Source organism: Rhea pennata, chromosome 3, assembly GCF_028389875.1.
Source record: "Rhea pennata isolate bPtePen1 chromosome 3, bPtePen1.pri, whole genome shotgun sequence".
Classification (NCBI taxonomy): domain Eukaryota; kingdom Metazoa; phylum Chordata; class Aves; order Rheiformes; family Rheidae; genus Rhea; species Rhea pennata.
The window spans coordinates 107,061,605-107,087,264 of record NC_084665.1 but is presented as its reverse complement, the minus strand read 5'-3'; the positions used below and the strand labels follow the sequence as shown (position 1 = coordinate 107,087,264).

Sequence of the window (25,660 nt, the reverse complement as noted above, 5' to 3'; positions counted from 1 at the left end):
AGTGTTCTCCTTTAGTTCTCTGATGCTCAAAAGCATTAGGAATTAAGTTCTGTGAGTACCACTCAAAACATGCATGTTCAATGTTTAGAATCACATTTTGCTACTTAGCAACGAGATATTTAAAAAACATGGCTCATATTAAACTGTTAAGTGTCATGTGGAAATAAATTACCTTCATGGATAGAATACATCTATTTTTAGTATATACATTGCAAAAACTGTTTCAGCTACAAGTAGCAAGTACAAAATAATTAAAAGACATTACTTTCATCAGTAAATGAAATTCACAGTAGACAATTACTCAATAAAATACATTTATTTATGCACACAGTGTAAAGATCCATTTAACAAATATTATATTGTAAAAGGAACAGAATTGAATACATTAGTTAATTATTGTTTATAACTTCCCTTCAACTGGGACTCTTCCTGAGATTAAGACGTATCTGTTACAACTGTACATGAAGCCTAGTATTTTAATAGTGTTATCAGGAAAAAAGCCTGAAAGATTTGGACACAGATATTTCACAGAAGAAGGGCTCAAGAGTATGTGCAGGGATCTGTTAGACAGAGGTAGCATTGCATTAATATGACTGCTACAAGATCACGACCAGCACCATAAAAGGAAATTAAAAAAAAGGGGGGGGGTGAGTTTGGGGGGAAAAATGAAAGAAAAACAAAACAGAAGACATTGGACACAACCGGGGGCAAATACAAACATCACGATTTAGGAATGCTGTATGAAAACAATTAGAACCAGATGCCTGGTTAGGGTATTTTAGGTTAGTTAAAAAAAAAAAGTATATAAAGCATCAGCAAGAAAAGTGATGCAAGCAGCGTTTAAATAAGCCTGTTTAGCAAGAAAGTGTGATGAAATCTCTAAGAGTCACCTAGGTAATCAAAAAATGAATCCAAAAACATATGATGAAGTTGTCCAAAACATGGCAGCAGAACATGCTGTGACCTGATCCACCTGTCACGGAAGTTGATGATTAATTTTTCTCCCTTAGGTTGTGAATGAACTCTTATAATAGAAGCCCAGCAAGACTGAGATTATTTTCATGTTATCAAAATTTATAAACAAATTATGTCTACTCTAAGTTGGGTTGAAGTGTAGCAGTCAGCTCTAAGAGTAATTAGACACCAACACCCTCAAAGAGCTTTTCAGTTTTGTTTAAGAGCAACGAGACAGAATCATCCACAATCATAAATGAGGCAAACTTCTGAAAGAAACAGCAAAAAGACAGTGAACAAGAACTTGAGTAGAAAACACAGGTTTAGAGTAATAGAATTGATAACTCCAAACCCAGACCATCAAGATGAAGAAGAAAGGTTGCCTGCATTTCTATGTCCTGTTGTATTTCTAGCTGGACTGTAAAATCCTCTGCCTAAACTAACATAAGTAGAAAATAAATGATATTATTTGTTTTATTGTGTAGTTCTCTTGTTCTAGTGCTGCTTGGGATAAACAGGTGCTGTTAGCTATCACTCATTAAATACTAAGACATGTAAAAGTTTTTATAGATGTACTTTAATGATCTTTACCTGAAGCAACTCACACTAAGATAGATACTAAAAAAAGTGTTCTGATCAAAAATACTTTTAATGTAAATTTTATATTCACTTTAGAACATTAGACATAAATTAATAATGCAAGAAAATAAATCTTATAAGTCTGCTGTCATTGAGATAACTAACCATCTGTCTGCTCAGACCACACAATCTTTTTTCAGTATCAAATTTACTAACCCCAAACCTATCAACTATTTTAATTTAGAACATGCAAACACCATCTCCTTTAGGCAGTGACCATAAAAAAATCCATATTTGGTCCAAACTTATTTCTTCTGATGTTTCCATTTTCTGTTAGGATTCTTTGCAATGCTCCAGCTGGAATTTCTATTATTACCACCTTGTTTCATGGAATCCAAACCTTTAAATGCTAAACTGCATAGAGTTTATCACCATCTTGATACCTGGTGGCTTATCCTTCTCATTTCCCCTCTGGAATTCCTAGAAATGAGGTTTGGATTCTCTAAGATATGTACGTGGATGACATATTTGGGTACTGTTTCTCAAGAATTCATCCTCTGCTTTATTCTAAAGCACTTTTGGTATTATTCCCTCACACACAACTCCTCAGGAGAGGTACCTGATTCCCAGCTTTGGAGATTCTTTTTTCTACAGAATGGCAGCCACACAGGCCATAATGCCAAAACGGCGTCACCTTCCTGCTCCAGAAATAAAAAGGCTGCACAAAATCAAATGTTCTGTACCGAATGTCAGCAGAGTATTAGAAAGCGCGACTATTTAAAATTACTATAATCTGCTCAGTCTAGCTCTGAATGACCAGATTTCAGATATTTATCACTTTGTCACTCTCAACATGATTTGGATATAAATTTGTGACCTAATAGTAAAAGATTTTTCTTCTCCCTTATAGGGCAGCTCTTCAACTCTATGCTCAAGCAAAGTGAATTAGGGAACACAGTAATGTGACCACTGTTTTCACATGCTCATTCTGAACAACAACAAAAAAAAACCAATGACAGTGTCAACCAAAATAAATAAAATGAGCTTATTTACAGCAAATGCAGTGTTTCCCCCACATTTAAAATAGTATGTCCCACCACAGATCAATGCACAAAGCCTCTAGTTAATATGTCTTGACCTAAAATTATTCACAGGGCTTGCTCAAGCTTATTACATTGGAAATTTATTAACTATGTAGCAATCACGTCAAATTGTATAAAAAGTTTCAGATGATGGGCTTTTTATATCACTAGTTTAGTGCATCATAAGCAATATATTTATGTCACTCTCTTGCCACCAGGTGTCACTCTTTCCCATCATGATCTTTATATCTTGATCGCCTACACAAAACTTCACCCAGGAATGACTAGAATAATACTGTTTGTGGGACAATATCCATCACAATTTGTCAAGCCCTTATCTAAAGAACTCTGTTCTCTAGGTCAAGGAAAAATTTATTGTTGTGGTAGATAAAGTGCAAAGGATTGTTAGCCTCATTTTATATGTTCCCAAAGTGAAATAAAAATTAAAAGAACTGAACTTCCAAATGACATTACATGAGTTTTCCTCTAAAGAGAAGTCACCTCAGATTCTAAAAACCTCTGTTAACAGAGGATTTCCAAAACTAGAGAAGAATCATAAAAGGGGCATGAATGGAATGAACTGTTCATCTGGGAACAACAATATAGATAATTTTACCCATCAATCAGCAAGCCCTTCAAGGATGAAACAGCGCCAACAGTTTTATCGTTAACTCCTAGATCTCACAGATTTTCAGTCCAGAAAGAACCATTATGATCATCTAGCTAGCCCACCAGCATAATAAAGATATGCATCCTTACTCCTTACCACACGTATTTTTGTGGTGGATACAAATTCCTCCCAAACTGAGGGCAACTTAGAAACTTTATCTCATCCTGACAGCAAATGCTCTAATGATTATCTTCCTTTTTCCCAAGTGTAACATAAACATAAAAAACACCAGCAAAAGCCTAGCTACAACTGCATTCTGCAACATGACCAGTTCAACCGTTCAGAATGATTTAATGGCATACAGGAATTCAGTACCTATGCATACCTAAGTTGGGTCATAATTGATTTTAATAAGCTTCCTAACAAAATTTTCAGTATCTCCAAAACACGTGAAACGAGATTCATGCTAAACTTCATGCAAGTTAAGCTTAACAGACAAATTAAGTCACATGGAAGTGTTAAGACAAAAGATACCATTAGAGAGCCTGTCAATGCTAAATCATGAAGTACTGTCTAACCTCAAAAAACTTTTGGCATAATCCTTAACTAAGACGTTAAAGATCACATATGTATGTATACATTAAATACAGACAATGCTTTTAAATACTTCTTATGCATAGAATACTAACAGCAAGGAATCATTGTGTTAATGAGCTCCCTGCAAGTGCTTCTATTTCATGGGCAAAGATTACTTTGCTTTGTATTCTTCTACTGCATTTTACTATTATCTTAGGGGACAGCCATTTCAGCATTATATCTTCTTCTTTTGATATGTATCACCATTTAATTTTCCATTTTTCACTGCTTTACTTTCAAAGTTCCAGTCAGTTGGGCTGAGAAGCTGCTGAGTTTTTTTGTATGTCCAGTATGGGTTAAGTATTAGCGTGACTGCAAATAATCCCGAAAATAAAACAATAAAATGAAGAAGTCCCAGATTTTCCATCACATAATTCCAGTTGGCAATACACACCCACCACATGTGATATGTAAGAATCATGCGGCAGTGAAACAGGTGGATCATTACCCACTGGTTTGCCTTCCAGAAGAAGGTATTAGCGCAGCCAGCCTAAAAAAACAAGAATAGAAAGTATGCAGAAGTGAGATTGTTACTTCAAGACAAGGAAGTGAAGACTCTCTAGAGCTAAAGCACACACACTCATGCATTTTTCAGGCAGACCTCTGATATTCTCACATGTATACAGCATTCCCAGTTCGGAATGAATGTAAACCATCCACGTGCATGCAGCATCACAACAGAAACCTAAATAGAGGCCTATAGAAGTATGATCAGGACAAAAGCAGGTCAAAACCACAAAGATTTTTTATGCAAAAGTAAGATGCACAAAAACTGTTAAAATTGTATTTTGAAAATTATCAAATTCTTACCTTTAAAAGCATCCAGGAAATGCAGGTTGAAGGAGTACTCATCTCCAGCAACATTCCCATCAAAGGTAGATAGTGTCCAGATTTTACATTAATTACTAGACCAGCCAAGCCACCAAAAGCAAGGGAGTGATGAACTACTAAGAACACATCAAATGTTCTAAAAACAACATTGGACAAGTGAACAGCCACATTTTCAAGCAAGAAAAAACCAGCAGCTATTAAACAGTTAAACCAGCTCCATTTTTGCTGTGAATATACTTTGTCAGCATGAAAAACAGGATCTATGAGCAAAGCCCATAAACCAGCAACACAGCTTTGAAGTCCAAATACACCACGTGTGACTGCCATATTCCAAAACACCTTCTCCTTTGCATACAAGGCACAGTAAGTAGTACTTATCCATGAAGACAGGCAGTGAGACAGAAGAAAAACTCCAAGGTAGATTAAAAATCCAGTAGCTAGAAGTGTCAAACGAACTTCCCATAAGAGATAGTCCCAATCAAATATGGTCCCAAGCACTGTATCATCATTCGTAGGATTCATTTCTTCTTTTTTATAGTAAAAAACCTTGCAAGGGGCTTGTCACTTCTCATTCAAATACTAGTCTCCTTTATGCCTACTCACTCTCTGCTACTACACAAACCAGAAACCATGAACTCTTCTTTTCCATCTGAAAAAAGGAGGGGAAAAAAAAAGTCTTAAAAACATTTTACCCTTATACAGAGCTCCTGAACTACTGGGAGCTCACTTACATCACAGCTAAGAGTTTAGTCCTATTTCCCTTAACAACGCTCATCCCAAGGACGAATTTAAATCCATAAAAACTTAAGCAACGTGTTTACAATTAACAATAAGCCTACGAAGTCTCTATCAGTATACAGTAATGCATTGAAATGAAAGCAAAAAGAGGACAAAGCAGGAACCCAAAAAAGAGGAAAAAACATTCTAGAAACAAACTTTTTCCTTCTACGCACGAAACTCATTTCAACAGCAGTGTGCAGTCACTAATCACTATTCTTCTACTCCCCAGCTACAGAAACGTTTTCTTCATTGATTTTCCATTACTTCCTATAGCTTTTGATGCAATTAAGAATCTCAAATCTAGATCTGAGGCATAAACTGAAAAATCTTATTCCAGTAAGTGAGATCGCTTACAAAAAGAATCTTCAGAACTGTATCTCAAAACAGAACTTTGCAATCAATTCCTGAACATTGTATCATTTTCCAACAGAAAACATATTCCAAAAGATGTACCAAGAGCACGGAATGCAGGCAAGCAACATTAATGTGCGTTATTAACAGCATTACTGTAATTAACTGAACCGACCAGCAGTCAATGCCTCAAGTAAGCAGCACCTTCCCCAGCGCAACGTAGTTTAAGGACAACAGCCTGAGGGGCGACGGGAAGAGCCAGCAAATACCGGCGCGCCAGCAGCGCCGGGGGGCTCGGCGGCGCCTAGGGAGCGGCGAGGCCCTGCCGCAGGCCCCGTCCCGCCACCGCGGCGGAGCGCCAGGCCCTCGGCGCTGCCGGGACCGGCCGCCGCTCCCCGCCGCCCGCCAGCCGCGGCCCCGCCATCGCGCCCGCGCCGCTGCCGTGGGGCTCGGGCCCCAGCAGCTGCCCCGCCTCGCAGCGCAAAACCAGGCCGCGCCGCGCAGGCCGCCGGGGCCGGTCCCGAGCGCCGCCGCCGCCGCCCCCCGCACACCCCCGAGGGCGGCCGCGGCCCACAGACCTCGATCCCGCCCGCCGCTCCTCGCCCGGGATGGCTGCGGGGCCACACCGGCCCGGCCCGGCCCGGCTGCGGGGCCGCCACCGCCGCCCTCCCACGCCCACGGTCTCGGCGCCGGCTGCGCCGCCCCCTCCGCCCCGCCCCGCCCGCTGCGCATGCGCACGCTTGGCCCCGCCCCCGCCTGCCGGCCGGCGGCGCGTACCATCGCCGGCGCCGCGCGGGGGAGGGCGGGAGGCACCACCGGGCTGGGCGGGGAGCGCCTTCCACACCTCCCTCGGCAGAAATCTAGCGGGGCCAGAAATCCGGTTGTGTGGGCGGTTTTTCTTTTCCTTTTTCAGAAGGGAAACGTCTCGTTTACAAGAGGATTTCTTTTCTCTTTACCTAAACAGCACACTCATAAATAATACTTATAAGATGCATGTTTAACAAAAACAAAAAACAAAAAAAAGGAAATGTCATGATGCAATAGCAAGTACCTTTTCCTATAATTATCTAATTCCATTAAGGATGGCAAATTAGCAGATGGATGTTGCAGGGTTCTCCTACATGATTCCCTGCATACCTGTGAAAATTGGTACTGTCATCACAACGGCTCAGCCTGCGTTGTCCCAAAACTGGGTTCTTTTACCACATGTGTGACCACCCAGTAGACACACAGGGTCGAGATATTTGTTTCTGCACAGAGATGGGTACTAGGTGCTAGATCCACAAAGCTAGCACATCTTCTTTCTGGTTCCTTATTTATATACACACTTTTCAGGGAGTACTTTATACAAGTTTTTCTATTGCTTAGAGTTTTATCGCATCACATATTGGCTCCGCGCTTGCACTTTACTCCTTAACTCCTGTTAATTAGCATGAGAAGCAAAGAAGAAGGTGGTGACATCATTATCATGTCATTGCCATCTCATGATTCAGTTAGGGGAGTGTAATTTAACATGTTACCAAGCCTTAATGAACTTACAGGTTACTCTGGGTTATTCTGCTGTCCTTGTCTTGTCAGCTCCTCACCTTCTTTCAAGTGTTGTGGTTTCCTCGAGGTTACTCGGCTGGAGCCGGCTTGCGGGGTTTCCACAGCGTCGCTCCAACAGCCGTTTCCAGAGAGCAGCGCTGTGGAAGCAGGCAGTGAAACCGCACCGGGACACGCTCTCAGCTCCGGGTCACGCCTGCGCCCGGCTCTCCGCCGGGCATCTGCACAGCCGGCTGGTGGCGGCTGAGAGCTCTTCCACGGAAAAGCTCGGTCCCTCCGTGGGCCAGGCGGTTCCACCAAACCCACCAAGCCACAACCTCTGCTGCAGAGAGGGCTGGTGCAGAGCAGCTGACACCCGGCGTTGCACCTGCATGGGGTGAAAGGCCCGACCTGGGAAGCAAGTCTCCAAAGTCCAACCTGTGGGGGGCGAGAGCTGCTGCTGTCTGTGAAAAAATGAGCCATGCCGCAGCAGCAGGGTAGCTGGGGAGGAAGGGGGTTTTACATGCAGAGTGTGAGGCTTTGCAAGCCGCCAGTAGGCCCTCTCCCTGAGCATCTCCACGACCCCAGGGGACACAGCGGTTCGGGTAAAGTCTTGGGAAGCCCTGCCGGCACCCACAGACACCTCCTATGTATCATGGGTTAGTCACATACCTGCCACTTGGCTAGAAGTAACTAAATCTCTGCCCAATACTCAATGTTAAATTCAGGGCAAGAAATTTCAGCCAAAATACTTATTTTAAACAGAGAGCACACTCATGGTCAAGTGACAAGGATCCTGGATTTATCCTTTACAAAAGCAAAAGCAAATTTGTAGAAAAGCTTTGGGTTACAGTCCGAGCTGCTCGCTAACGCTAAAGAGGAAGAAAATCTGTATGGCCTGAGACATGGTAAGTACAAGATCTGGGGGGCCTGTCACTTGGGAAGTGCTTCCTAACTGATAGTGGATATCTATTCAATAACCTCTTACCCCCAGCAGATGCCAGTTCTGTCCTGCTACAGGTAACATAAAAAGGATAAGAAAGCTGAACAAGCAAAGGCTGGGTGAAGTACTCGATCTCTGTAAGAAGTTGCTCTCCTGAGTGACACGCTGGAGCTGACGCACTGAGATCATGTGGTTTTACTTCCCCTAATTTTGTTCTTCTATAGCTATCTTTAAAAAAAATCCTTTAAATTTTTAACATCTTGAGGCAGGAGATTTGCATTCTACTTATATATAAGGCCCTATGATGCTACCGTAAAAAATAGGATCACAGAGGGACCCAAGTAGTGCCTTCTTTATGGATTTTCCTTCTCTTTGCTGCCTTTCTTGCCTTCTTACAGAAAATCTAGTATTTTAAATACTGCCAGCCATGGTGTACCCATGTCATAATGTTTTAGTGTTACTTTCTGAATCTACTGATACTACAACCCTATTTAGTGGCAGCTTTTTAATAGGTGCCTCATTATGTTAATTATGATTACCTCAAGTATTACAAAATGGCTCTTACTGCAACGAGGATCATCTTTCATTTCATGTCATATTCAGTCACTCTTAGAGCCAGTTTGCCTGGATCCTACACGATACCCTTTTAAAGCCAAATTTCCTTGGTTTTGGAAGACTTTCTTGGCACGTTCAGAAAACTATGAGTGGAACAGGAACGCGCACCTCTGGGTATGCAGAGCTGTACGTACAGCCTGGGTGATCCACGCTTCGTAGCTAAGTCCTTGGAAGCAGTCTGTTAACTCCAGCTCAACAGTGCTTGCTTGCCATTTAGAACTGAGCAAGGGCTTTTTTCCACTTTACAACATGTATCTATTTTCTTGCTTCAAGGAATACATCTGTCCTATTAAATAAAGCAGGCCTAGAGCAATGTGGGGGCTGTCTTTCACTTTGAAACATGGTGGCTATATCCAAGCTGCCCATTGAATATAGTTCTGGCACATGCTATTCCCCAAAACATCCATAGAAATGTTGGCTTCTGGTAGTTATCTTCACAAGGCTTCTACTCAGAGTAGGACTAATGCCCACATACCTGGGAACTGTCTAGGAAGTTTAGACCAAACTTCTTCCAGGTAGCATACTAATAATTAAATACTGTACACAGTAACGGATCAGTAGATGCTTTGTTTTATTTGCTAATATACTAGCCAATGATGGTTAGAAATGTCCTTAGTTTTACCACTTTTTAGTTTTTCACCCCTCAAATCAAAGTGCCATGATCTGATGTCTTTCTCCTGCTCTCTGTACATTCAGAGCCAGACCAGTGTCCTCAGGTGTGAGAGCACCCTATCAGCAGAGGCTTGGGAGGTGTGGATAGAGGGCACAAGCCAAGCAGTAAGACCTTCAGTGACAGGGGAACCAAGGACATTGGGTGGGGGGGGAGGGGTTGGGAAGCATGTGGTGTCACCTCCTGAGTCCCGATACCTCCCTGGGGCAACGCAGGACAGATAATCACCTGGCATTATACTACCAGAGGAGTAGCTTCCTCTTCCACAAAAGCTGTGTGCTGTGGCTGCAGAACGTGCAGCCTTACACATGTGGGGACAGAGAAGTCCATGCAAACCACCTACAAGTCTACCTTTTGCTATGGGTTCAGCTTTAAGGCATTGCATGGCAGCTGAAGGTGAACAGCGTTGCCAGTTGCGAGGAAGCAAGAGGTTTCACACACTGGAAGCCTAGGTTGTTTCATGGGACAAGAACATTTCCCCAGCCTACTGCAAAGATTTCGGAGCCCTAAATATGCAGGTATCATGCACGCAACCATGTGGCCACTGTGCAAGGTGAACTGCAAGGCCTTGAAATACAATGAAATATTATTTTTATTTATCTTTAACCTTTTAAAGGGAAACTAGGTGAACAAGCTTGTCATGGTCAGATATGTCCTGCTGTAGAAATGTTGTCCAGGATATTTTATGTGGTGACCAACCAAAAACAGTGCAGATGTATCAGTGTGACTAAACTGAGTAATAGATAAGACCTTTTATCTATTATTCCTGTTTCACTCATGGTTCAAATGAGTCCACCCTTGGAGGAGTACCTAAAGAACCTAACTGATGAGGCTACAAGAAATTTGGAACTGTTGTGCTCTAGTATGAATGTGGGTTGTGCCATTTGAGAGTCACATTTAAGCCTGCACTATGAATATATATGAATACATTTGAACATGTGTCACCTTTACTGGGGCACCATTCAAGAACTTTGCTACCTGTCAGTGTAGATGGACCTATTTATGTAGCCTAGTCTTCTGGACAGTTTGAAGGAGTTTCTTTTTTGTTCATATCTATTCTGTTTTCTTGGTGATATCCCTTAAAACCTCAACCCTGAGTTTTGGGGAAAATGGAACCCATGAACGAACAGAGAAAAAAATCTTGAGTTATCCTCTGCAAAGCATATGAAGGAATTCAAGTTATTGTTTTAGATGGTTTCTATTCATATTTTAGTATCAGAGTATATAAAACTTGTAGTCAGTGGTGTTTTATGTTTAACTGACTCCTATGAGTATAAATAAAAGCCAAGCTGTTAGTACTACCAATTGTTCATGAAAAGTCTACTAGTATTAAAGTCAGGACCCCAGTCTTAGTTTTAGAAAAGACTACATATTTTTCAAACATAGATACATGTATAAGCATATATGCACACAACTTCTGCTGACCTGTCACATAATCATAGATAAGCCAGCCTTCAGGAATCCCAGATCCTGGAGACCACGGAGAAAGTCTGGAGAAATGCAGACATTCCCTTGGCTGAGGAGGATCGAGTTAGAGATCATTTTCGTAACTCCTAAGCAAGATTACTACTGCTTTCAAGGATACATTTTCTTTCTATAAATATGACCCACAAGACAAGCAGATCAAGCTCTTGTTAGATGCTTCCTATCTACTCCAAGCAAACTACTTCACTAGACTATTCTAGTAAGGGGGTCGGGAGCATGAGGAGCACTTTGTACCCACAGAAAGTCCTGGTGGCAGGTGGCTCCAAAAACTCCAGAACGACAGCCTTTGCTCCTGTACCTGCTGAGGTGCCCAGCCAGGGTTGTGGAGAAAGGAGGGAGTGAGGGCACAGTAGCTTTCCCCTTCGTCGTTCCCATGCCGGGGCTGCAGCTGCGCTTCCTTGTCCAGCCCTTCCTGCGCCCCAGTGGGGAAGTGAGGGCAGCGTTTTGTACCCTCTGTATCAGCAGCTGAGAGCCCCATGAAGAGCTGAAGCTCTGCTTCCCGCCACAGCCGCTCCCATTAGTAAGGAATCAGTGTGTGCCATTATAATTCCAATCTATATTTTGGGGATTTTGGTTTTGAGCCAAGAGTAAAGAAAGGGTCTTTTTTCATACCTCCTCAGGTTACATCAGTCAGTCTGACACTGGTTTTGCAGCTGCTCCTATGGCTGTGGAAATCTTTCTAACGGCTATGCTTGCACTTCAGTGGCTAAGGCCACTGAAGGACATGGTAAAATGAGTTCTTTTGGACCAAAACATATACTGACTGTGCTGCATGCCAGAAACAAGGACTAGCCAGGGGACTGGCTGCACAGGATGTGATTTTTTTTCCTTTTGGTGATGAGAAACATTGGAACCAAGGAAACCACCAAAACATTCTCTACTTCTGAAAAGCTGTTGATGCAAACCTGCTCTGTATTACTGTTAGCTACTTACTGTCTCTGGAAGTTTGTTTACCTCGAGAGTATGTGCAACACTAACAGTCTCCTTGGGGTGTTTCTTCAGCACTTGGATGCAACACTTTTTACTTCCAAGGAGAGACCCCTCGCCACACACACACCCCTCCTCCTCCCCGCGGAAGAGCTACATGAAGAAGTTATCCTCGAGTGTACCCACCAGGACACACACCACGGCCGCTGCTGCTTCTGCTTGGGGTGAGCGTAGCGCTCCGCAGCTCAGCTAGCTCCTACGAGGCAGACGAAAGGCTGCTGTGGATACGAGTGGCTGTGGGCAGTACGGACTTTGCTGTTCCCACAGCAAGGGCGGGGGCATCCTCGGGCACAACTGGGAACACCGTGGAAAAGAAGGAAAAGAGCACAGCAGCACTGGCTGCACCACGTGAGGAGTAAGAGTTACTAGAGGAAGGAAAGCACTGTGGCCAGAAGAAAACAAGACAAAGTAACTATTTTATTTAAAGATGAAGTGCAGGGTCTTGGGAGCTGGTTTTCTTTTGCTTAAGCCACAGTCGAGCACTGTCCATGCTTCTTCCACTTCCACCATCCAGCAGGGAAGGAATTCTGTCTGTGTGTCTGCAAGAATGTGAGAGGAAAAAGCAGATAAAAACCAGGACTCTCTTATTAACAGGGAAGGAGAGGATGGTGGGAGCTGCTTTTCATTTGCTGCCATCCGAGGGCACGCACAAGTGAGACACACAGCAGTGTTGTACAGGGAAACGTCCTGAGCAATTCAGGGTGTGCTGCTTTTCACTGAAAAGCAGTGAGCTGTTCCTGGTCTCTGATCTGCCAAAAGTTATTGAACACTCAGGAACTGACGGGGGAGCACGGGGGTGAGCTGAGCGTGGTCCTGTCTGGGGCAAAGCCGACTTGCTGCCCAGCTTGGCTTTCACCGCTGGAAACGGTTTTCCCTCTTACCACGAGCATTCACGCAGGCTCGCTGTGCTCTTAGTCACTCCTACCTTCTGCTCTCTGGTTTGCCTCTGCTGCTCGGCCAGGCGCTGTGCCTCAGCCAGCTCGGCATTATGACGGAGCATAGAGACACAGTGCTGTTCCCACTGGTAGGCCAGCTCCTCTTCTACCACGACTTCCAGGAAAGCTTGCTCCACAGCCGTGCTGATCAGCACTCTGAGCAGCGGCTTGACTGCAGCATCAAAGTCGCACACCTGAGCGTGGAGGTCAGGGAAAGAGAGACAAAAAGCCCTTGATGACGATCCCTCTTGACAGCGCAGCAGGGGAGGAGGATGAGCAAAGCCCTTGTGCTCTTGGCAGTGCTGAGCTGTACAGGAGGGGGCCCCAGGCCAGCTCAAACCCAACTGGGCCCCTCAGAGCCTCCCTGGAGGCTGCCAAGGAGAGGCAAAGGGCTCCCTCCACCCTGTTTCTGCTCACCTCCCTCTTCCCAACCTCTCTCAATGTGGGTTCTCTTTCTATAGGGGAGAACATTTCTCACCATGGTTCTTAGCTGAAAGCAACACAACCAGGGCACACAGAGAAGCACCTTCCTTAATTTTGTAGTAGGCATTAGAAACTTTTTTTTTTTTTTTTTTTTTTTAAGTGTGCTCTGTCAGTAGAAGTCCTGTACTTGCTGCCCCCATTTGGCAGCGAAAACGTCTTTCCCACTGGAAACATCTTTTGACTGTTCCTGTGGCCCACACTTTGCCTCATACCTTTCCTGGTCCTGCTTGCGCAGCCCCCTCTCCTCCTATTTCAGTCTCGATGCTGAGTGGAGAGGGTGACCTGTCACTTTGCTGGCACTGCATGTGCAGCTCTGTTACCTGCTGCCTAAGCTCTTCTGAAGGCAGCTCTAGAAAGCAAAAGCTACAGGTTGGATGCTGTTTTGCTTAAGTTGTGCTTTTTAACCCTGACAGTTCTCTAAGGAGAACAACAGCCGAAGAAGGGGCAGGAAAGTGGCTTCTGTGAAGGAAAAACCCCAAACCTAACTGCCCCCTGAAAGCAGACACCAGGTTAGTGAGTAGGCCCTCAGACAGAGCCTGCTCCCTAGCTGCCGGGGATTACTGCAGCCCTTTTAGGGGAATGGTTCTCACCTGTCGAGTGAGAATTTCCCTTTTGAATAGGTGGTGGGACCGAGATGAGGTGTTGCTTGACCTCAGCCTGCAAGAAACGTGTTCAGGTTACAGAGCCGCCACTCAGCAGGAAGAGCCATGAGCAAGCTGCTGCAGCAAGGCTGTGAGGTGGGAGGGGCTCCAGGGAAAAGCCAGCGGTCATCACACACTCGCTGAGGAGATGCCTCAGGCCAGCAATGACTCTGCTTCTCTGCCCCCGAGGGCTGCTTGTGGCAAAGGCTTCTACTGCAGCTTTGGCCAGCCGGACGGCTGCCCTGTACTGCACCCCACGGGGCCCCTCCACACCCCCCGCGGAGCTGCCCCTGCCCTGCTGAGACACCTCCCGCCGACACCCAGCAAGGGCTGGCTAAAAGGGAGCCACTGCTTACGTCCGCCCCAATCAGTGTCCTCATGGTCTCGGCAGTCAGCCCCTAGGCAAGAGAACGCGGAGCCAACGTGAGCAGCTCATCCCGGGGCTCTTTCCAAAAGCCAAGTTGCTCTCTTGGCAGAGTGGAAAGCCAGGCGACACTTACAGGGTGTGAGGAGCTGATGGCCTCCATGAGGAAGCGAAGGGAGGGCAGTCGCGTGACCCTTGGCCCTTGGTCTCCTCGGCTTTGCCAGGCAGGGACAAAGGAAGAGCTCCGTCACACCCAGCCCTCTCTGCCCTCTCCCCGGCCACCAGCCCAGCACCTCCACGCCACCTTGACCCAGCAGAGCTTCCTGCCACGCTGGCTGGCAGCACTGCTCTGCAATGGCCCCCGGCCCTGCTTTCCATACGGGAGGCCTCTTCCGTTTGGAAACATGGAGCAGCAGCTCGGGCTCCCAATCCATGCCAGCAAGGAGGAGGTGTGGTGACAGCTCCAGGGGGCTGGGGTTAATTTCTGGCACTTGGCTAAGCCCCTCGTGCCGCTCTGCCCAGGAGCCTGCTCTGCAGTGGGTGTCTCTTGCCCCGAGCTCCACCGCTGCACTTCTGGGGGCAGCTCCACCTGGAGCTCTCCACCTCCTCCATCCCGCATGCAGTAGGCACACTCAACCCCCTGGCAGGGCTCACCTGAGCATGGCCTGCAGCCAGCGCTCCTTCACCTCCCGCGACCTGCCAAGCAAAGGAGAAACAGCCTTGCACACTGCTGCTGCTCATCCTTTGGACACACAGAGGCCCCCAAACACATCTTGCCTGCTTGGCACTGCTCCAAAGGGTGGGATGCACCACAGCACCCTGCTCTGTGTCCCCCAGCAGTGTCCCTCGGCAGAGCAGAGCTACAGGGACGTGGAAGGGAGCAGGTGTCTTGTGCACACCTGGACGTGCTGGAACATGGGCACACTCACCCCACAAGGAGAGCACGCGAGAGGCCGTGGGTTGCCCAGAGACTGGTGGAAAAAGCCCGTGGGTGAGCTCGGCCCTCCTGGAAATGAGGTTGCTTCCCTCCCTTCCCGCAAAGGCACGTGGCTTTGCCTTCCCACAGGGCAAGCAGGAGCCCCAGCGTTCCTGTCCTCACCTCCAGGAAACCACTGGGGGCTGATGTGAAACCAAAGCGGGGCCTCTGCTTTCTACGTGCCCCCTCGCAGGCTGAGCTGAGCCCCGGCAAGCCCGCAGAAGACAGAAGGCGGGCACGGTGCCCCGCAGCTGCCACGGCCCGGCCGCCCGGCCCGGGGACTCACCAGAACGTGACCGCGCAGAGGTCGGTGTGCCACGCGAGGATCAGGGTATTCTGCCTTGAGAGGCTGAATACCTCCTCATCCTCGTCGCCGTCCTCCTCCTCCTTCCTCCCCTTCTCCTCCCGCTCACTCCCTGCCTCGTCCTGGCCGCACACCACCCACAGCTGGCTGAGGCACACGCGGTGCTGCAGGTGGAAGGTGGCGCGGCACCTGCCGGGAGCAAGAGCAGGGCCGGCCTTGGAGGTTGCTGTCGAGGAGGGCTGCCAGAGCAGTCGTCCAGGGGAGGGCCCTGGCCTGGGGGGCAGAGCCTTGGGGTGGCCCCCCGCGAGCCTCAGGCAGGCGCAAGGAGCCTCCGCGAGCGGGAGGCACGCGTAAGAGGTGGCGGGTGGGCAGTGAGGCCGCGGCGGGTGGGCAGTGAGGCCGCAGAGGCTGGGCCAGCACTGCGCGTCGGTGCCCGGGGGCCGGTGGCCGAGGCGGGGCCGGGAGGAAGCACTGCGGAGGTTGCTCTGCTTACTTGAAGTTGGCAACAGCTACGGCATACGGGAAAAGTAGGAGGTGCCTCTCCTGGGTCCGCCGGTGCCGGGTCACCCATGCGCGGTTGCTGAGGAGCAGCTCGGGGCTCCTGCGCGACACGAGGGTGCTCGGCAGCTGCGGGCACCGAGAGGCTTTCCCATCGGAGAGCCCGTGGGGGGCACGAGGCGCCCCGGGCTGTGGCTGCGTGCCGGGAGCGGGGCAGGCGTCGCCCCTGCAGCAGCAGCAGCTTGCCTGTCCCATGCTGGCACGGCCAGGCGGGTGAAGAGATGTCCGAGTGCCGGGCAGTGCCGGGAAGCCAGGAGCCCGCGTCTCCCTGCGCGGGCGCAGCACCGAACTGGGGCAGGGACGCGGTGGCCGTGGCTGAGGTCACAGGGTGCCACCGCGGCACGCTGTGATGCGCTGGGCGGGCCGCGGGCAGCTCCGGGGCCTCAGGGTTCCCACGCTGGCGGTGTGCGAGCGCAGCTGGGGCAGCCAGGACACCGCTGCTGGCTCACGCCGTGCCCCTGCTTCCTGGGTCTGGGCCCCACGTGCCCAGCGCCCGTTCCCGCCACGGAGAGGCTCTCACAGAGGTGCTCGGAGACTAGGAGCCGCCTTTTGGTGTGCCGCTGGTGCCTGGGGGAGGCAAATGCTCCCTGGCACGAGGGACGAGATGGCCCTGGTGCCTAAGCACTGCCTGACTTCAGCAGCTGCCTCAGTGAAATACCCCCAACACGTGTCAGTGAAATCCCCCAAACACCTCCCCACCCTGCTGTAACACCCCTGGTTGCCTTAGTGGACTGGCAAAGGCTTCTGAGCAGAAACGGGCAGCTGTCTGAAAGGCCTCTCTGACACTCCTCTGCATCCTGGCAAAGTCTGGCTACATCCCCAGTTGCTGTCATGCTGCTGCAAGGCCCCAACACCCCTGAGTGCAGCTGCCTGTTCCCCACCCCTCTTGGTGTGGATGCTCCTGCTCCAGGGCAGAGCATTTCCCAGCATGGTCTTTCAGAGCTGGATGCAACACGGCCACTGCAGAAGCACAGGCCCGGTCCTTAGCGCTGTGCTCTCATGCTTTGCGTGAGGAGGAGTTCTCCAAGGCTTCTGCCTCTGTTGTGCAAGAGCAGATTGCTTGCATCCAGGAAAAAACCAGTGTGGGTGGTCTGAACTTTGCCTCCTCCCTCTCCTTGGCCTACTTGCATGGCCACATCTCCTGCTGGTGCTGCTTGGGTACAGTGGCAGGAGCAGACAGTGGCCTCTGGCTAGAGACTAGCACATACCGCATCAGTTCTCCCATTTGTAAGTCTGCCCACCCTGAAATCATTTCCAGATTCCAGAAAAGGGCAAATGTCTTTTCCAACTTGCAACTGGACCCTCTCACATAGCATCCTTGAGAGGAGAGTGCCTCTGCTCACCGGGGCCCATGGAGGTGGCATGCTGTCTAATTGCTGCCTACCCGCATGCTCCTGCTCCCAGGCACTGCTCCTCTCAGGAGACCAGGTGCTCTCTTGCCCCTTCCTTGATGTCCTGGGAAGAGCTACAGCTGGGAAACATCACAGCAGGGATGTCTCTGGGCCCCTTTTCTAGAAAGCCACCTCTGGAGCAGCAGCACCTCTTTGTAACTTTTGTCCCCGCCGCCTGGTAACTGCTGATCTCTGGGGTTGTGCCTTGATGCCCTGGCAGAAAGGCGTTTCTTCCCCAAATCTAACTAGAAGCATCAGCAACTGTGTTGATGCTGCCACTGCTCAAGTCCTCCTGATTCCTCCTGCTACACAGAGATGTCAGCTCATGCCAGTAGATCTGCTGTAGCTGCAGAGGTGCATAAATGTAGGAATATAGCATGTAGTGCCTGAGAGTTTTAGAGAGAGACAAGGAACAGTCCAAGAGTCATGCTGAGAAGTGCTTTGTGTAGAGAAGTTCCACAGGAGTCAAACAAACTCCCTGCTGCTGCTTGCAGGCTACCCTGATGCCTAAACAGGGGCTGAAGTGCTGACCAGTGCAGTCCAGGTTCCTACCTGTCCAAGCACATTGCCCTTCCAGGCATTCTTACAAGGTCACGAGAATGCTGCCAAGTTCTTTTTAATTTATTTTCTCTTTTACAAATGAGGAGCAGGCATAGCTCTTGAAAACTGGAGTCCTGACTATTTCCTTACAAGGATGTATATCTCCAGTGATCAGACCATTTTGTGTAGCCTTCCGTCACTCCTCTGGTCTACTGGCTGGCTGCACTTCATCAGCTCACCTGAAATGCAGCTTTGCTGCTATGCCACTGTCAAAAGGCTTATTCTCATCACGCCCTTTCCCTCCACAGTTCTGCACGAGAACTGCCTTCCTTTTGCTGTGGAAAGATTGCTGCCAGCTTTCAGAAGGCTATTTCTCACAAAACTCCCGTGTTTCCAGGCACCCAGCTCTGGACTGTTCTTTGTGTTTTCCTGTGGTTTGCAAAAGAGGGACATGGAGTTCTTTGGGATGTCTCTGCTATGGGCTTGCCGGAGGAAGATGGGGGCCTGTGTAAGAAGGATTTTGGGGCTGAGAGGGTGAAAGTCATGGGGAGTGGGTGAAGCCCGAGCCCTGAGGACAAGAAGGGGAGCTCTCCAGGGAGAATTTGAAGGTGGTTTGGGGAGAGAATCAGTAGGTATTCATGAAGGCAAGATGGTGATCCATTGTTCCAGGGCCTTGTTGTATAAACATAGAACAGGAGTCCTGTCTGCACTTCTGGTTAGCTTCTCATGCCTCATGCTGCCTCCTCAGCAGTTCTGGAAGGACAGGTCTGGCTCTGAGTGCCTGTTGCCCATCATGCTGACAGCATTTCTTAAGTGAGGCAGTAAAGGGGCACAGCAGGATGTTGATTATCTCGCACTCTCACTGGTGCTTCTGCCTCTGGGCTGCTTCATCTCAGAAAAACACACATACAGGGCCCTCATTCAGCTTCAGCTAGTTTGAGTAGCCACCTGAAGGGAAAAGGAACTTTCCCGGTGCGACCATTTGCACCTAGAACAGATCACAAGGTACAACCTAAGAACCTGTGGCCTTGCAGAGCAGATAAAGAAATAAAAGTGCCAGGAAGGGCAATATCCTGGGAGAGTGCATTTGTAGTGCATAGCGAGCAACTCTGTGAAAGACTGGAGAATTAGAGATGTTAAACATCTGGCCCACATTCTGTTTGGGGAGTGCTGTCATTTGGAGCTTCTGGGAAGTGTTCCAGCAGCAAGACCCTGCGATAACATATTGAACCCTCTGCACCTCTCTGCATTTCCTCTGAGGTCTTCTGCAATCCAGTTCAAGAGCGGGAAGCAGCAGCACTGGGTTGGTGACAGGCCTCAGTCCTGCTCCTACCTGCAGAGCTGCCTGTGGGCTCGTGAGACTCCTCAGCCAAAGGGCTGTAACACAAGGCCATGTCCTCTCCAAACATTGCTGCACAGTTGTCTGTAAGGAACTCCTCTAACACCTGCAAACAGTAAGCTCTTTCTTTAATGCCAAGGCACTGAAAATATCTAGAACAGTCTTTCCTGCTCCTGACTGCCATTTCGGCCTCGAAAGCTGTAGCTCTGTGGCTGCAGTGGCATGAAGCTTCTCCACATGAACTTAGAAGTTGAGGCAGCAAGGTGCCTTTGGCCACAGCTGTGCTTCAGGGTGAAGGGCAACCCAGGGCAGGGTGACTTGTGCTACAGCAGCAGTCAAAAGTAGCAGAACACCTTCTGCAGCTGAGCGTTGGCCTGTGCCTGGATTTTCTGGACAATTCTTTGATAGAAATAAATATTAATACTCTGTACTTCTAGAAAAGTCCACAAGCCTCAAAGTTAGATTCCATGATCCCGATCTGAAAGGCCTTCTCTTTACTGAAGAACATGGGTTGGGACCTTGGCAATCCACTGAGAGTGGGTGTCATAAGGGGTGTGAAGTGGGTACAACAGAGTGGGTGCAGGGGCTGCATGGTGTCAGCGCCTGCCTCTACACTGACTTGCCCAGTGCAGGTTCCTGCATCCCGTGAGGTGCATGTGCATCAGATATGCTGGCATTGCCTCTACCCCAGCATAACCTGGCGAGGGCTCTGGGAGAGCCTGTGGGTCCAAGAAACATTGTTGTATGCCATGTCTGCCTGTGACAGTTCATATTAGGTTCCTTCATATTAGGCTCCTTCAGCAGATGAGATAAAGTGTCTCTGAGGTGGTGCCGTGGGTCTTGTGAGGGGCTGAGCAGAGCATTGCTGGGAACCATCCGCCCGCAGGAGGCTTGAGGCCTGGGGATGCTGATAGACACAGGGTCCCTGGATTTCGCTTGTTTTCCTTATGAGAAGAAAGAGAGTTTTTTTGTGCAACACAGGTTGCTCTGTTCCACTCTTGCTACCAGAGGAGGAAGGGGGACATACACAGTTTCCATTGCAGATTGAATTGTCCAAAATCAAGAGCATTTTTTTTTATTTTTTTCCAAAGAGAAGGCTAATTTTAGTGCTGAGAAGATGGGATTGCCCTGCAATCACGTTGGGAATGGGGTAAGGATCCTTTCATTTTACTAAACAGTATTCAGTACAGGTCTTCTGAAAAAGCTCTCAATTCCTTTGCTGCAAAGTCTGGAGTCCACTGCAGGTCATCATGCCAATAGTAAGCATAACAGAAATGAAATGTATCAAACCCTTACTGGGGAGGGGAGAGGGAAGGAAGGGGGCAGGAGGAAGACCCCTTCCCTAAGCAGCACTGATGAGAGGAAGGGAAGGTGATTTTGGTGAGGAGCATACTAGATGCCTCCCTAGGGGTTTATACAAATGTCCAACTCTCTTGATTCAGACACACAACCTCTGGCGTATGCAAGGATCCAGCTCGGGATGGATGTGGGTAAACCATCAAAGGCCAAGTGGTAAACTACCTGTTTGTCTCCCCTACCCCCCTGCCACTTGCTGATTTTGTGGAGGACTGAAGTCAGGCTGCATCCCCTGTTGGGGAAAGAGACGAGAAAGAGACTATGGACTGCAAGTCAGAAGACCTTTGCAGAGCAATCTCTAACCTGATCCTCCTCAGCCACGGAACATCTTCTTTTCTCCAGACTTCCTCCTTGGTCTCCAGAGTCTGGGATTCCTGAGCACTGGCCTTAGCAGTGAAGACTGAAGCAAAGAAGGCTCTCCGCTTTCTCTGTATCCTTTGTCTCCATGGCCCCTGGCACCATTGTAGGGGCCCCACTTTTTTTCCCTAGTCTTCCTTTGGTACAGATGTATTTCAAGAAGCCCTTTTGTGCTATCTTGGACGTGCCTTGCCACTTGAAACTCCAAATGGGCCTTGGCCTTCTTACTCCTATCCCTACACACTCCCTAGTGGCCTGTCCTTTCTTCCACCTTCTGTACACTTCCTTCTTCTACTCCCTGAAATTGCAAACAGATTGACTGAGCTCAACACAAACAGTATGGCACTAGCTATAGCTTGTGTCCATGCCATGCATGGGGAAGGCATGCAGCTGCGTCCACAGCATATCCCTCACTGTCTCTGTGAGCTATGCTCAAGCTGCAGTGTGAAGCAGGGAACCTGCAAGGCAACTGCTGCTGTTGTTCAGAGGAGGCAAGAGGAGAGATTTGACTGTCACACTGCAGATAGCCCAGCTGAGGGGCATCCCCAAGGCACAGAGATGCTCCCTTGTTTAGCTTTTGCAGTTGTGGCATCTGGGTGGATGGCTTGAAAGTGCCCCAAAGAGTGTAGCCAGCTTCTGAGTTAAACATACCTTGCCATTCATCTCTTCCTACACTTCCAGTGGGAGTGTGTTTTCTGTGTCTGGGCTCAGCATGTTTGACCCAATGCAGATTGTACATACCACATTAGTGACACCTGTCTGGAGTTTCTTCCTGTGCTAAACCACAAATGTGCTGAGCTTTTTAAAGTCTTGTCATATTTCTAATATGAGGAGCCAACATCATACCTTTCGCTTAAGGTCATCCAACAGTCAACACTAAGATCCTGTGTATCAGTGCTTTTTAACTGTAGCTGCTGAGCATTTCCATGTCATGTTTTAGCCCTGGGCTGATAAGCAATTCTTGTGATTCCAGTAGGTGTTGAGGAGTGACTCTCACCTCTTTGCTGTGGAGTCAGAATTCCGTGCTTTAGCTTTACACTAGCAGGATGAGGTGCTTCAGCCGGCTGAAGGAAGTGGTGCAGCACAGCTCCAGCACACCCAGTGTGAGTAAAGGGGGGGGGGGCTGTAATGCACAGATGACCAGGATTCTCGGCTTTTGTTTTATATTTTGTGACTCTCACAGAAATCTCCCTGTAATTTTCATGATGAAAAAGGAAGCGCCAGAATTAAACTGCTGAAAATCAGAAATTACTTTCTGGACCATATCTTCCAAATTTTTTTTTATCTATCCCATATGTACTCCAAATACATGGGGAAATTTTCAGAGAAGCTCATGTGTACAGCTGCTTTGAAAACGTGTCTGTGGACGCTGCCCACATGGAAATCCAGTCCCACAGAGCTCACTGGAAATAACAGGACACTCCTTTCTCACTACTGTTCTGCATCTGGAATTGAATCCTCAGACACAAACCCAGATCTTATGTAGAGCAGCACATATAAAACCAAATGAAACACTCAGTAGCCATCCGAAAAAATGCACTCTGTACCTTGAAAAACACAGATAATGGTGGACTCATTACCAAAGCCTATGTAGAGAACTGTCTCAGCTTATTTAGTTTACAGTTCCATTAAACTCAGTAAGTTTCCTTTTGATCGCTTTCCCAATAGTGGGAAAGAGCTTTCAGGAGCTGAGGCCTCTTCAAGTCATGCTGACTCTGGCTATCTGTCAGGAAAAGCCCCAAACAATATCACACACACACACAGTGAGGCTCCCTATTTTTATGAGTTTTTATCCAAAGTGGCCGTTCAAAAACTACCCGTGTCCATGTGGTTTCCAGGTATCGATCTCTGTGTAAAGTATAACATCATATGTTCATATGTACAAGAGTTTATTTCTGGGGTTTGCAGCTGGCAGCATACATCAACTCTTGCAGTGAAAGTTACTTTGGTGGAAAAGTAGAACAAAAAGAGCAAGACAAAAAAGAAAAAGAAACCAAAAATTCTCTACAGCAGCCTGCCAGGAAGAAAACATGCTCCAGGTGACCCTGCTTGAGCAGGGGGGTTGGACTAGATGATCTCCAGAGGTCCTTTCCAACCTCAACCATTCTGTGTTCTGTGAAAAGGCGCAAGGGTACGCAAGTGAGTATCTTCCCCAGGCAGCCTCTACAGTGCTCCCTCCACAACACTTTGCGAAAGGACAAAAAAACTTTTCTCCTTTCCATCTCTCTCACTAGTTGGGGCTGACAAGATAGATTTTGGCCATAAACATAACTTGGAGCAGCTGTGGAGAGGGGTGGTTCTACATCTCTCTGAACAGCTCCTCCCAGGCAGCTGAACCTACTGAGGCTTCCACAGTGCAAAGGCTCTGGCTGCAGGGACTCTGCATGCCCCCTCACATCACCCACAGCATAGTGAAGGGGAAACAGGATGTTAAGGACACCAGGTCTCTGCTAGCAGGGTTGGCGGCAGAGCTTTGCCCTGGGACAGTCAAGTGAAACCCTTTTCAGTCTTTGAGGGCTAAAGACACCAAAAAGATGGAGGTGGAAAAAAATCTAGAAGGACTTAAACTTTGTACTGAATAGTGCAGACTGAGCAGCAGAAGGGACATCCTAAATAATAGAGATTCTGTGACTGAGGGACAGGCTATTACATGTAGTGGCGGACAATCACAATCAATGGAAAAAGAGCTGGAACAACTTTGCCTTGGGAAGAACACCATCAGCTAATATTTCTCCTTCCTCAGCCTCTGTGGTTCTGAGATGCAACTTAAAAGAACTATAAGCATGAGTATTTGGTCTGGGGAAGAAACACTGCTGAGAACTCCCAGAAAAATGACTTTAAATTAGAGGAGTGTTAAGGACTGGTGTGTTCCCTGACCTATGGCAGTGAACGTGAACATGTATCGCGGGAGATCAGACCACTCATGCGGTAGAAGGGAGCATGAGACATTCCCCTGCAGCAAGGGACAAGAGCCTCTGGCCCAGAAGAAACCACTGCAAATTGGTTTACTGAACTCAAATGCTCAGTTTTGTAGGATCTGAAGCAAAGCGTTTCTTTCCTAGCACTTTTTCAAAGGCTGAATGTTTTGAAACTGGATTAAACTGTGTTAATAAATAAAACCAAAAACTTTTCAAAAGCAAATTCCCTTCCCCTCCTGTAGACATATTTTTAACATTCTGGGTTGGTAGACATTATTCTTAGGCAGTTTTTCTTACCCTTAGAGTGACAACTATGAGAAGCAATGTTCTTTTTTACTGCACTATAGATTGATTTAGAAACATTCTCCCTTTTACATGCACACATGCACACTTAGGTTCAAAGGCTTGTGCATATATTTATATCCCTGTACATATATATGTACTCTTCTGAGCCAATTCACTTACTAAAAGTAGGCAAAGAAGACCTAGTCACCTTTACAGGTGATATTTTTGCCTTCCTGAAAAAAAAAAAAAAAAAACACTTTAGGTTGGAATATTGCTATCAATTCCTTGAACTAATTACTATTATTCCTGTATTGCACAGAAATCCCAGGCAGCTAAGAGAGAGCAATGTTGACTCAATGTCAGTAAAAGGCTGTTCCTGCCCCAAGGGATACACAGACACAGGAGCAGATCCTGCACCACCGCTCCTTGCACTGAATAAATACCTTATGGAGAGTGTGAAGAGCATTCCTTCTAGCTAGGTTCTTCATGAGTGGACTACTATAACAGTTACTGGTGGCAGAGACCAGCAACAAGTTCCTAGGGAAAACAGATTTAGAGTAGGATTTTCACAACACAATTACTCAGTTTCTAACAGTTGGTGACTTAAAGATGTTTTGAGCTGAGGATTGCACTGGAGCTGGTGTTTCAACTGTTGTTGATGAACCTATTCTCCCTGAATATGTCTAATCCCTTTTTGAACCCCTTTGTATATTTGGCATAACTGGACAGAGAACAAAAATTGTTAAGGGTAGGTTAGGACCTCTTCTAGGGCATCAAAGCTCCCAACTAATGTATGCCTAAAGCTGAAAGAACCCATAGTGTATTCTAATTCATACCAATTTATTCTTGTACTATCATTGCCTTTTTATCTTATGTAATTATTTTCTGTCCCTTGAGTCCCTTTGCATATTCATGAGAGTAAAACAACCAGCTCTTTTTCTTTTCCTAGTTATCCTGATAGTTCTAATTTGCCTTTTTTTCAGTTTGAATTCCTCTTTCTTAAATGTTACTGGCTAGAGTGGTGCATAGCATTTCATATACAGTCAATACTTTGTATTACATTAACATTTCCGTATCTTCACTGGAAATAGCTCTGCTCTACCCTAAGATTGCATTTGTCTCTCTTTCGTGGTTTACTGGCTTCCATGAAAACTTCATAGCCTTCC

At 47.4% G+C, this 25,660-nt stretch overlaps 1 protein-coding gene across 1 annotated transcript; it reads right to left on the bottom strand.

Moving 5' to 3' along the window:
* Window positions 1-301: 301 nt before the first annotated feature.
* CLN8 (CLN8 transmembrane ER and ERGIC protein) lies at window positions 302-6,504 on the bottom strand. Its single transcript, XM_062572971.1, has 3 exons — window positions 6,402-6,504; window positions 4,672-5,341; window positions 302-4,351 (listed from the first exon to the last, which is right to left on the bottom strand). Exons 2-3 carry the CDS (start codon window positions 5,212-5,214, stop codon window positions 4,037-4,039), a joined length of 858 nt encoding a protein of 285 aa, XP_062428955.1. The 5' UTR covers window positions 5,215-5,341; window positions 6,402-6,504; the 3' UTR covers window positions 302-4,036.
* Window positions 6,505-25,660: the final 19,156 nt, after the last annotated feature.

Excerpts from the sequence above, each read along its gene's own strand:
- CLN8 (XM_062572971.1), bottom strand. The coding sequence starts at position 5,214 with ATGAATCCTACGAATGATGATACAGTGCTTGGGACCATATTTGATTGG. Across the intron at positions 4,352-4,671 it reads TTTCCTGGATGCTTTTAAAG|GCTGGCTGCGCTAATACCTT; the intron begins GTAAGAATTTGA and ends TTGTTTTTTTAG.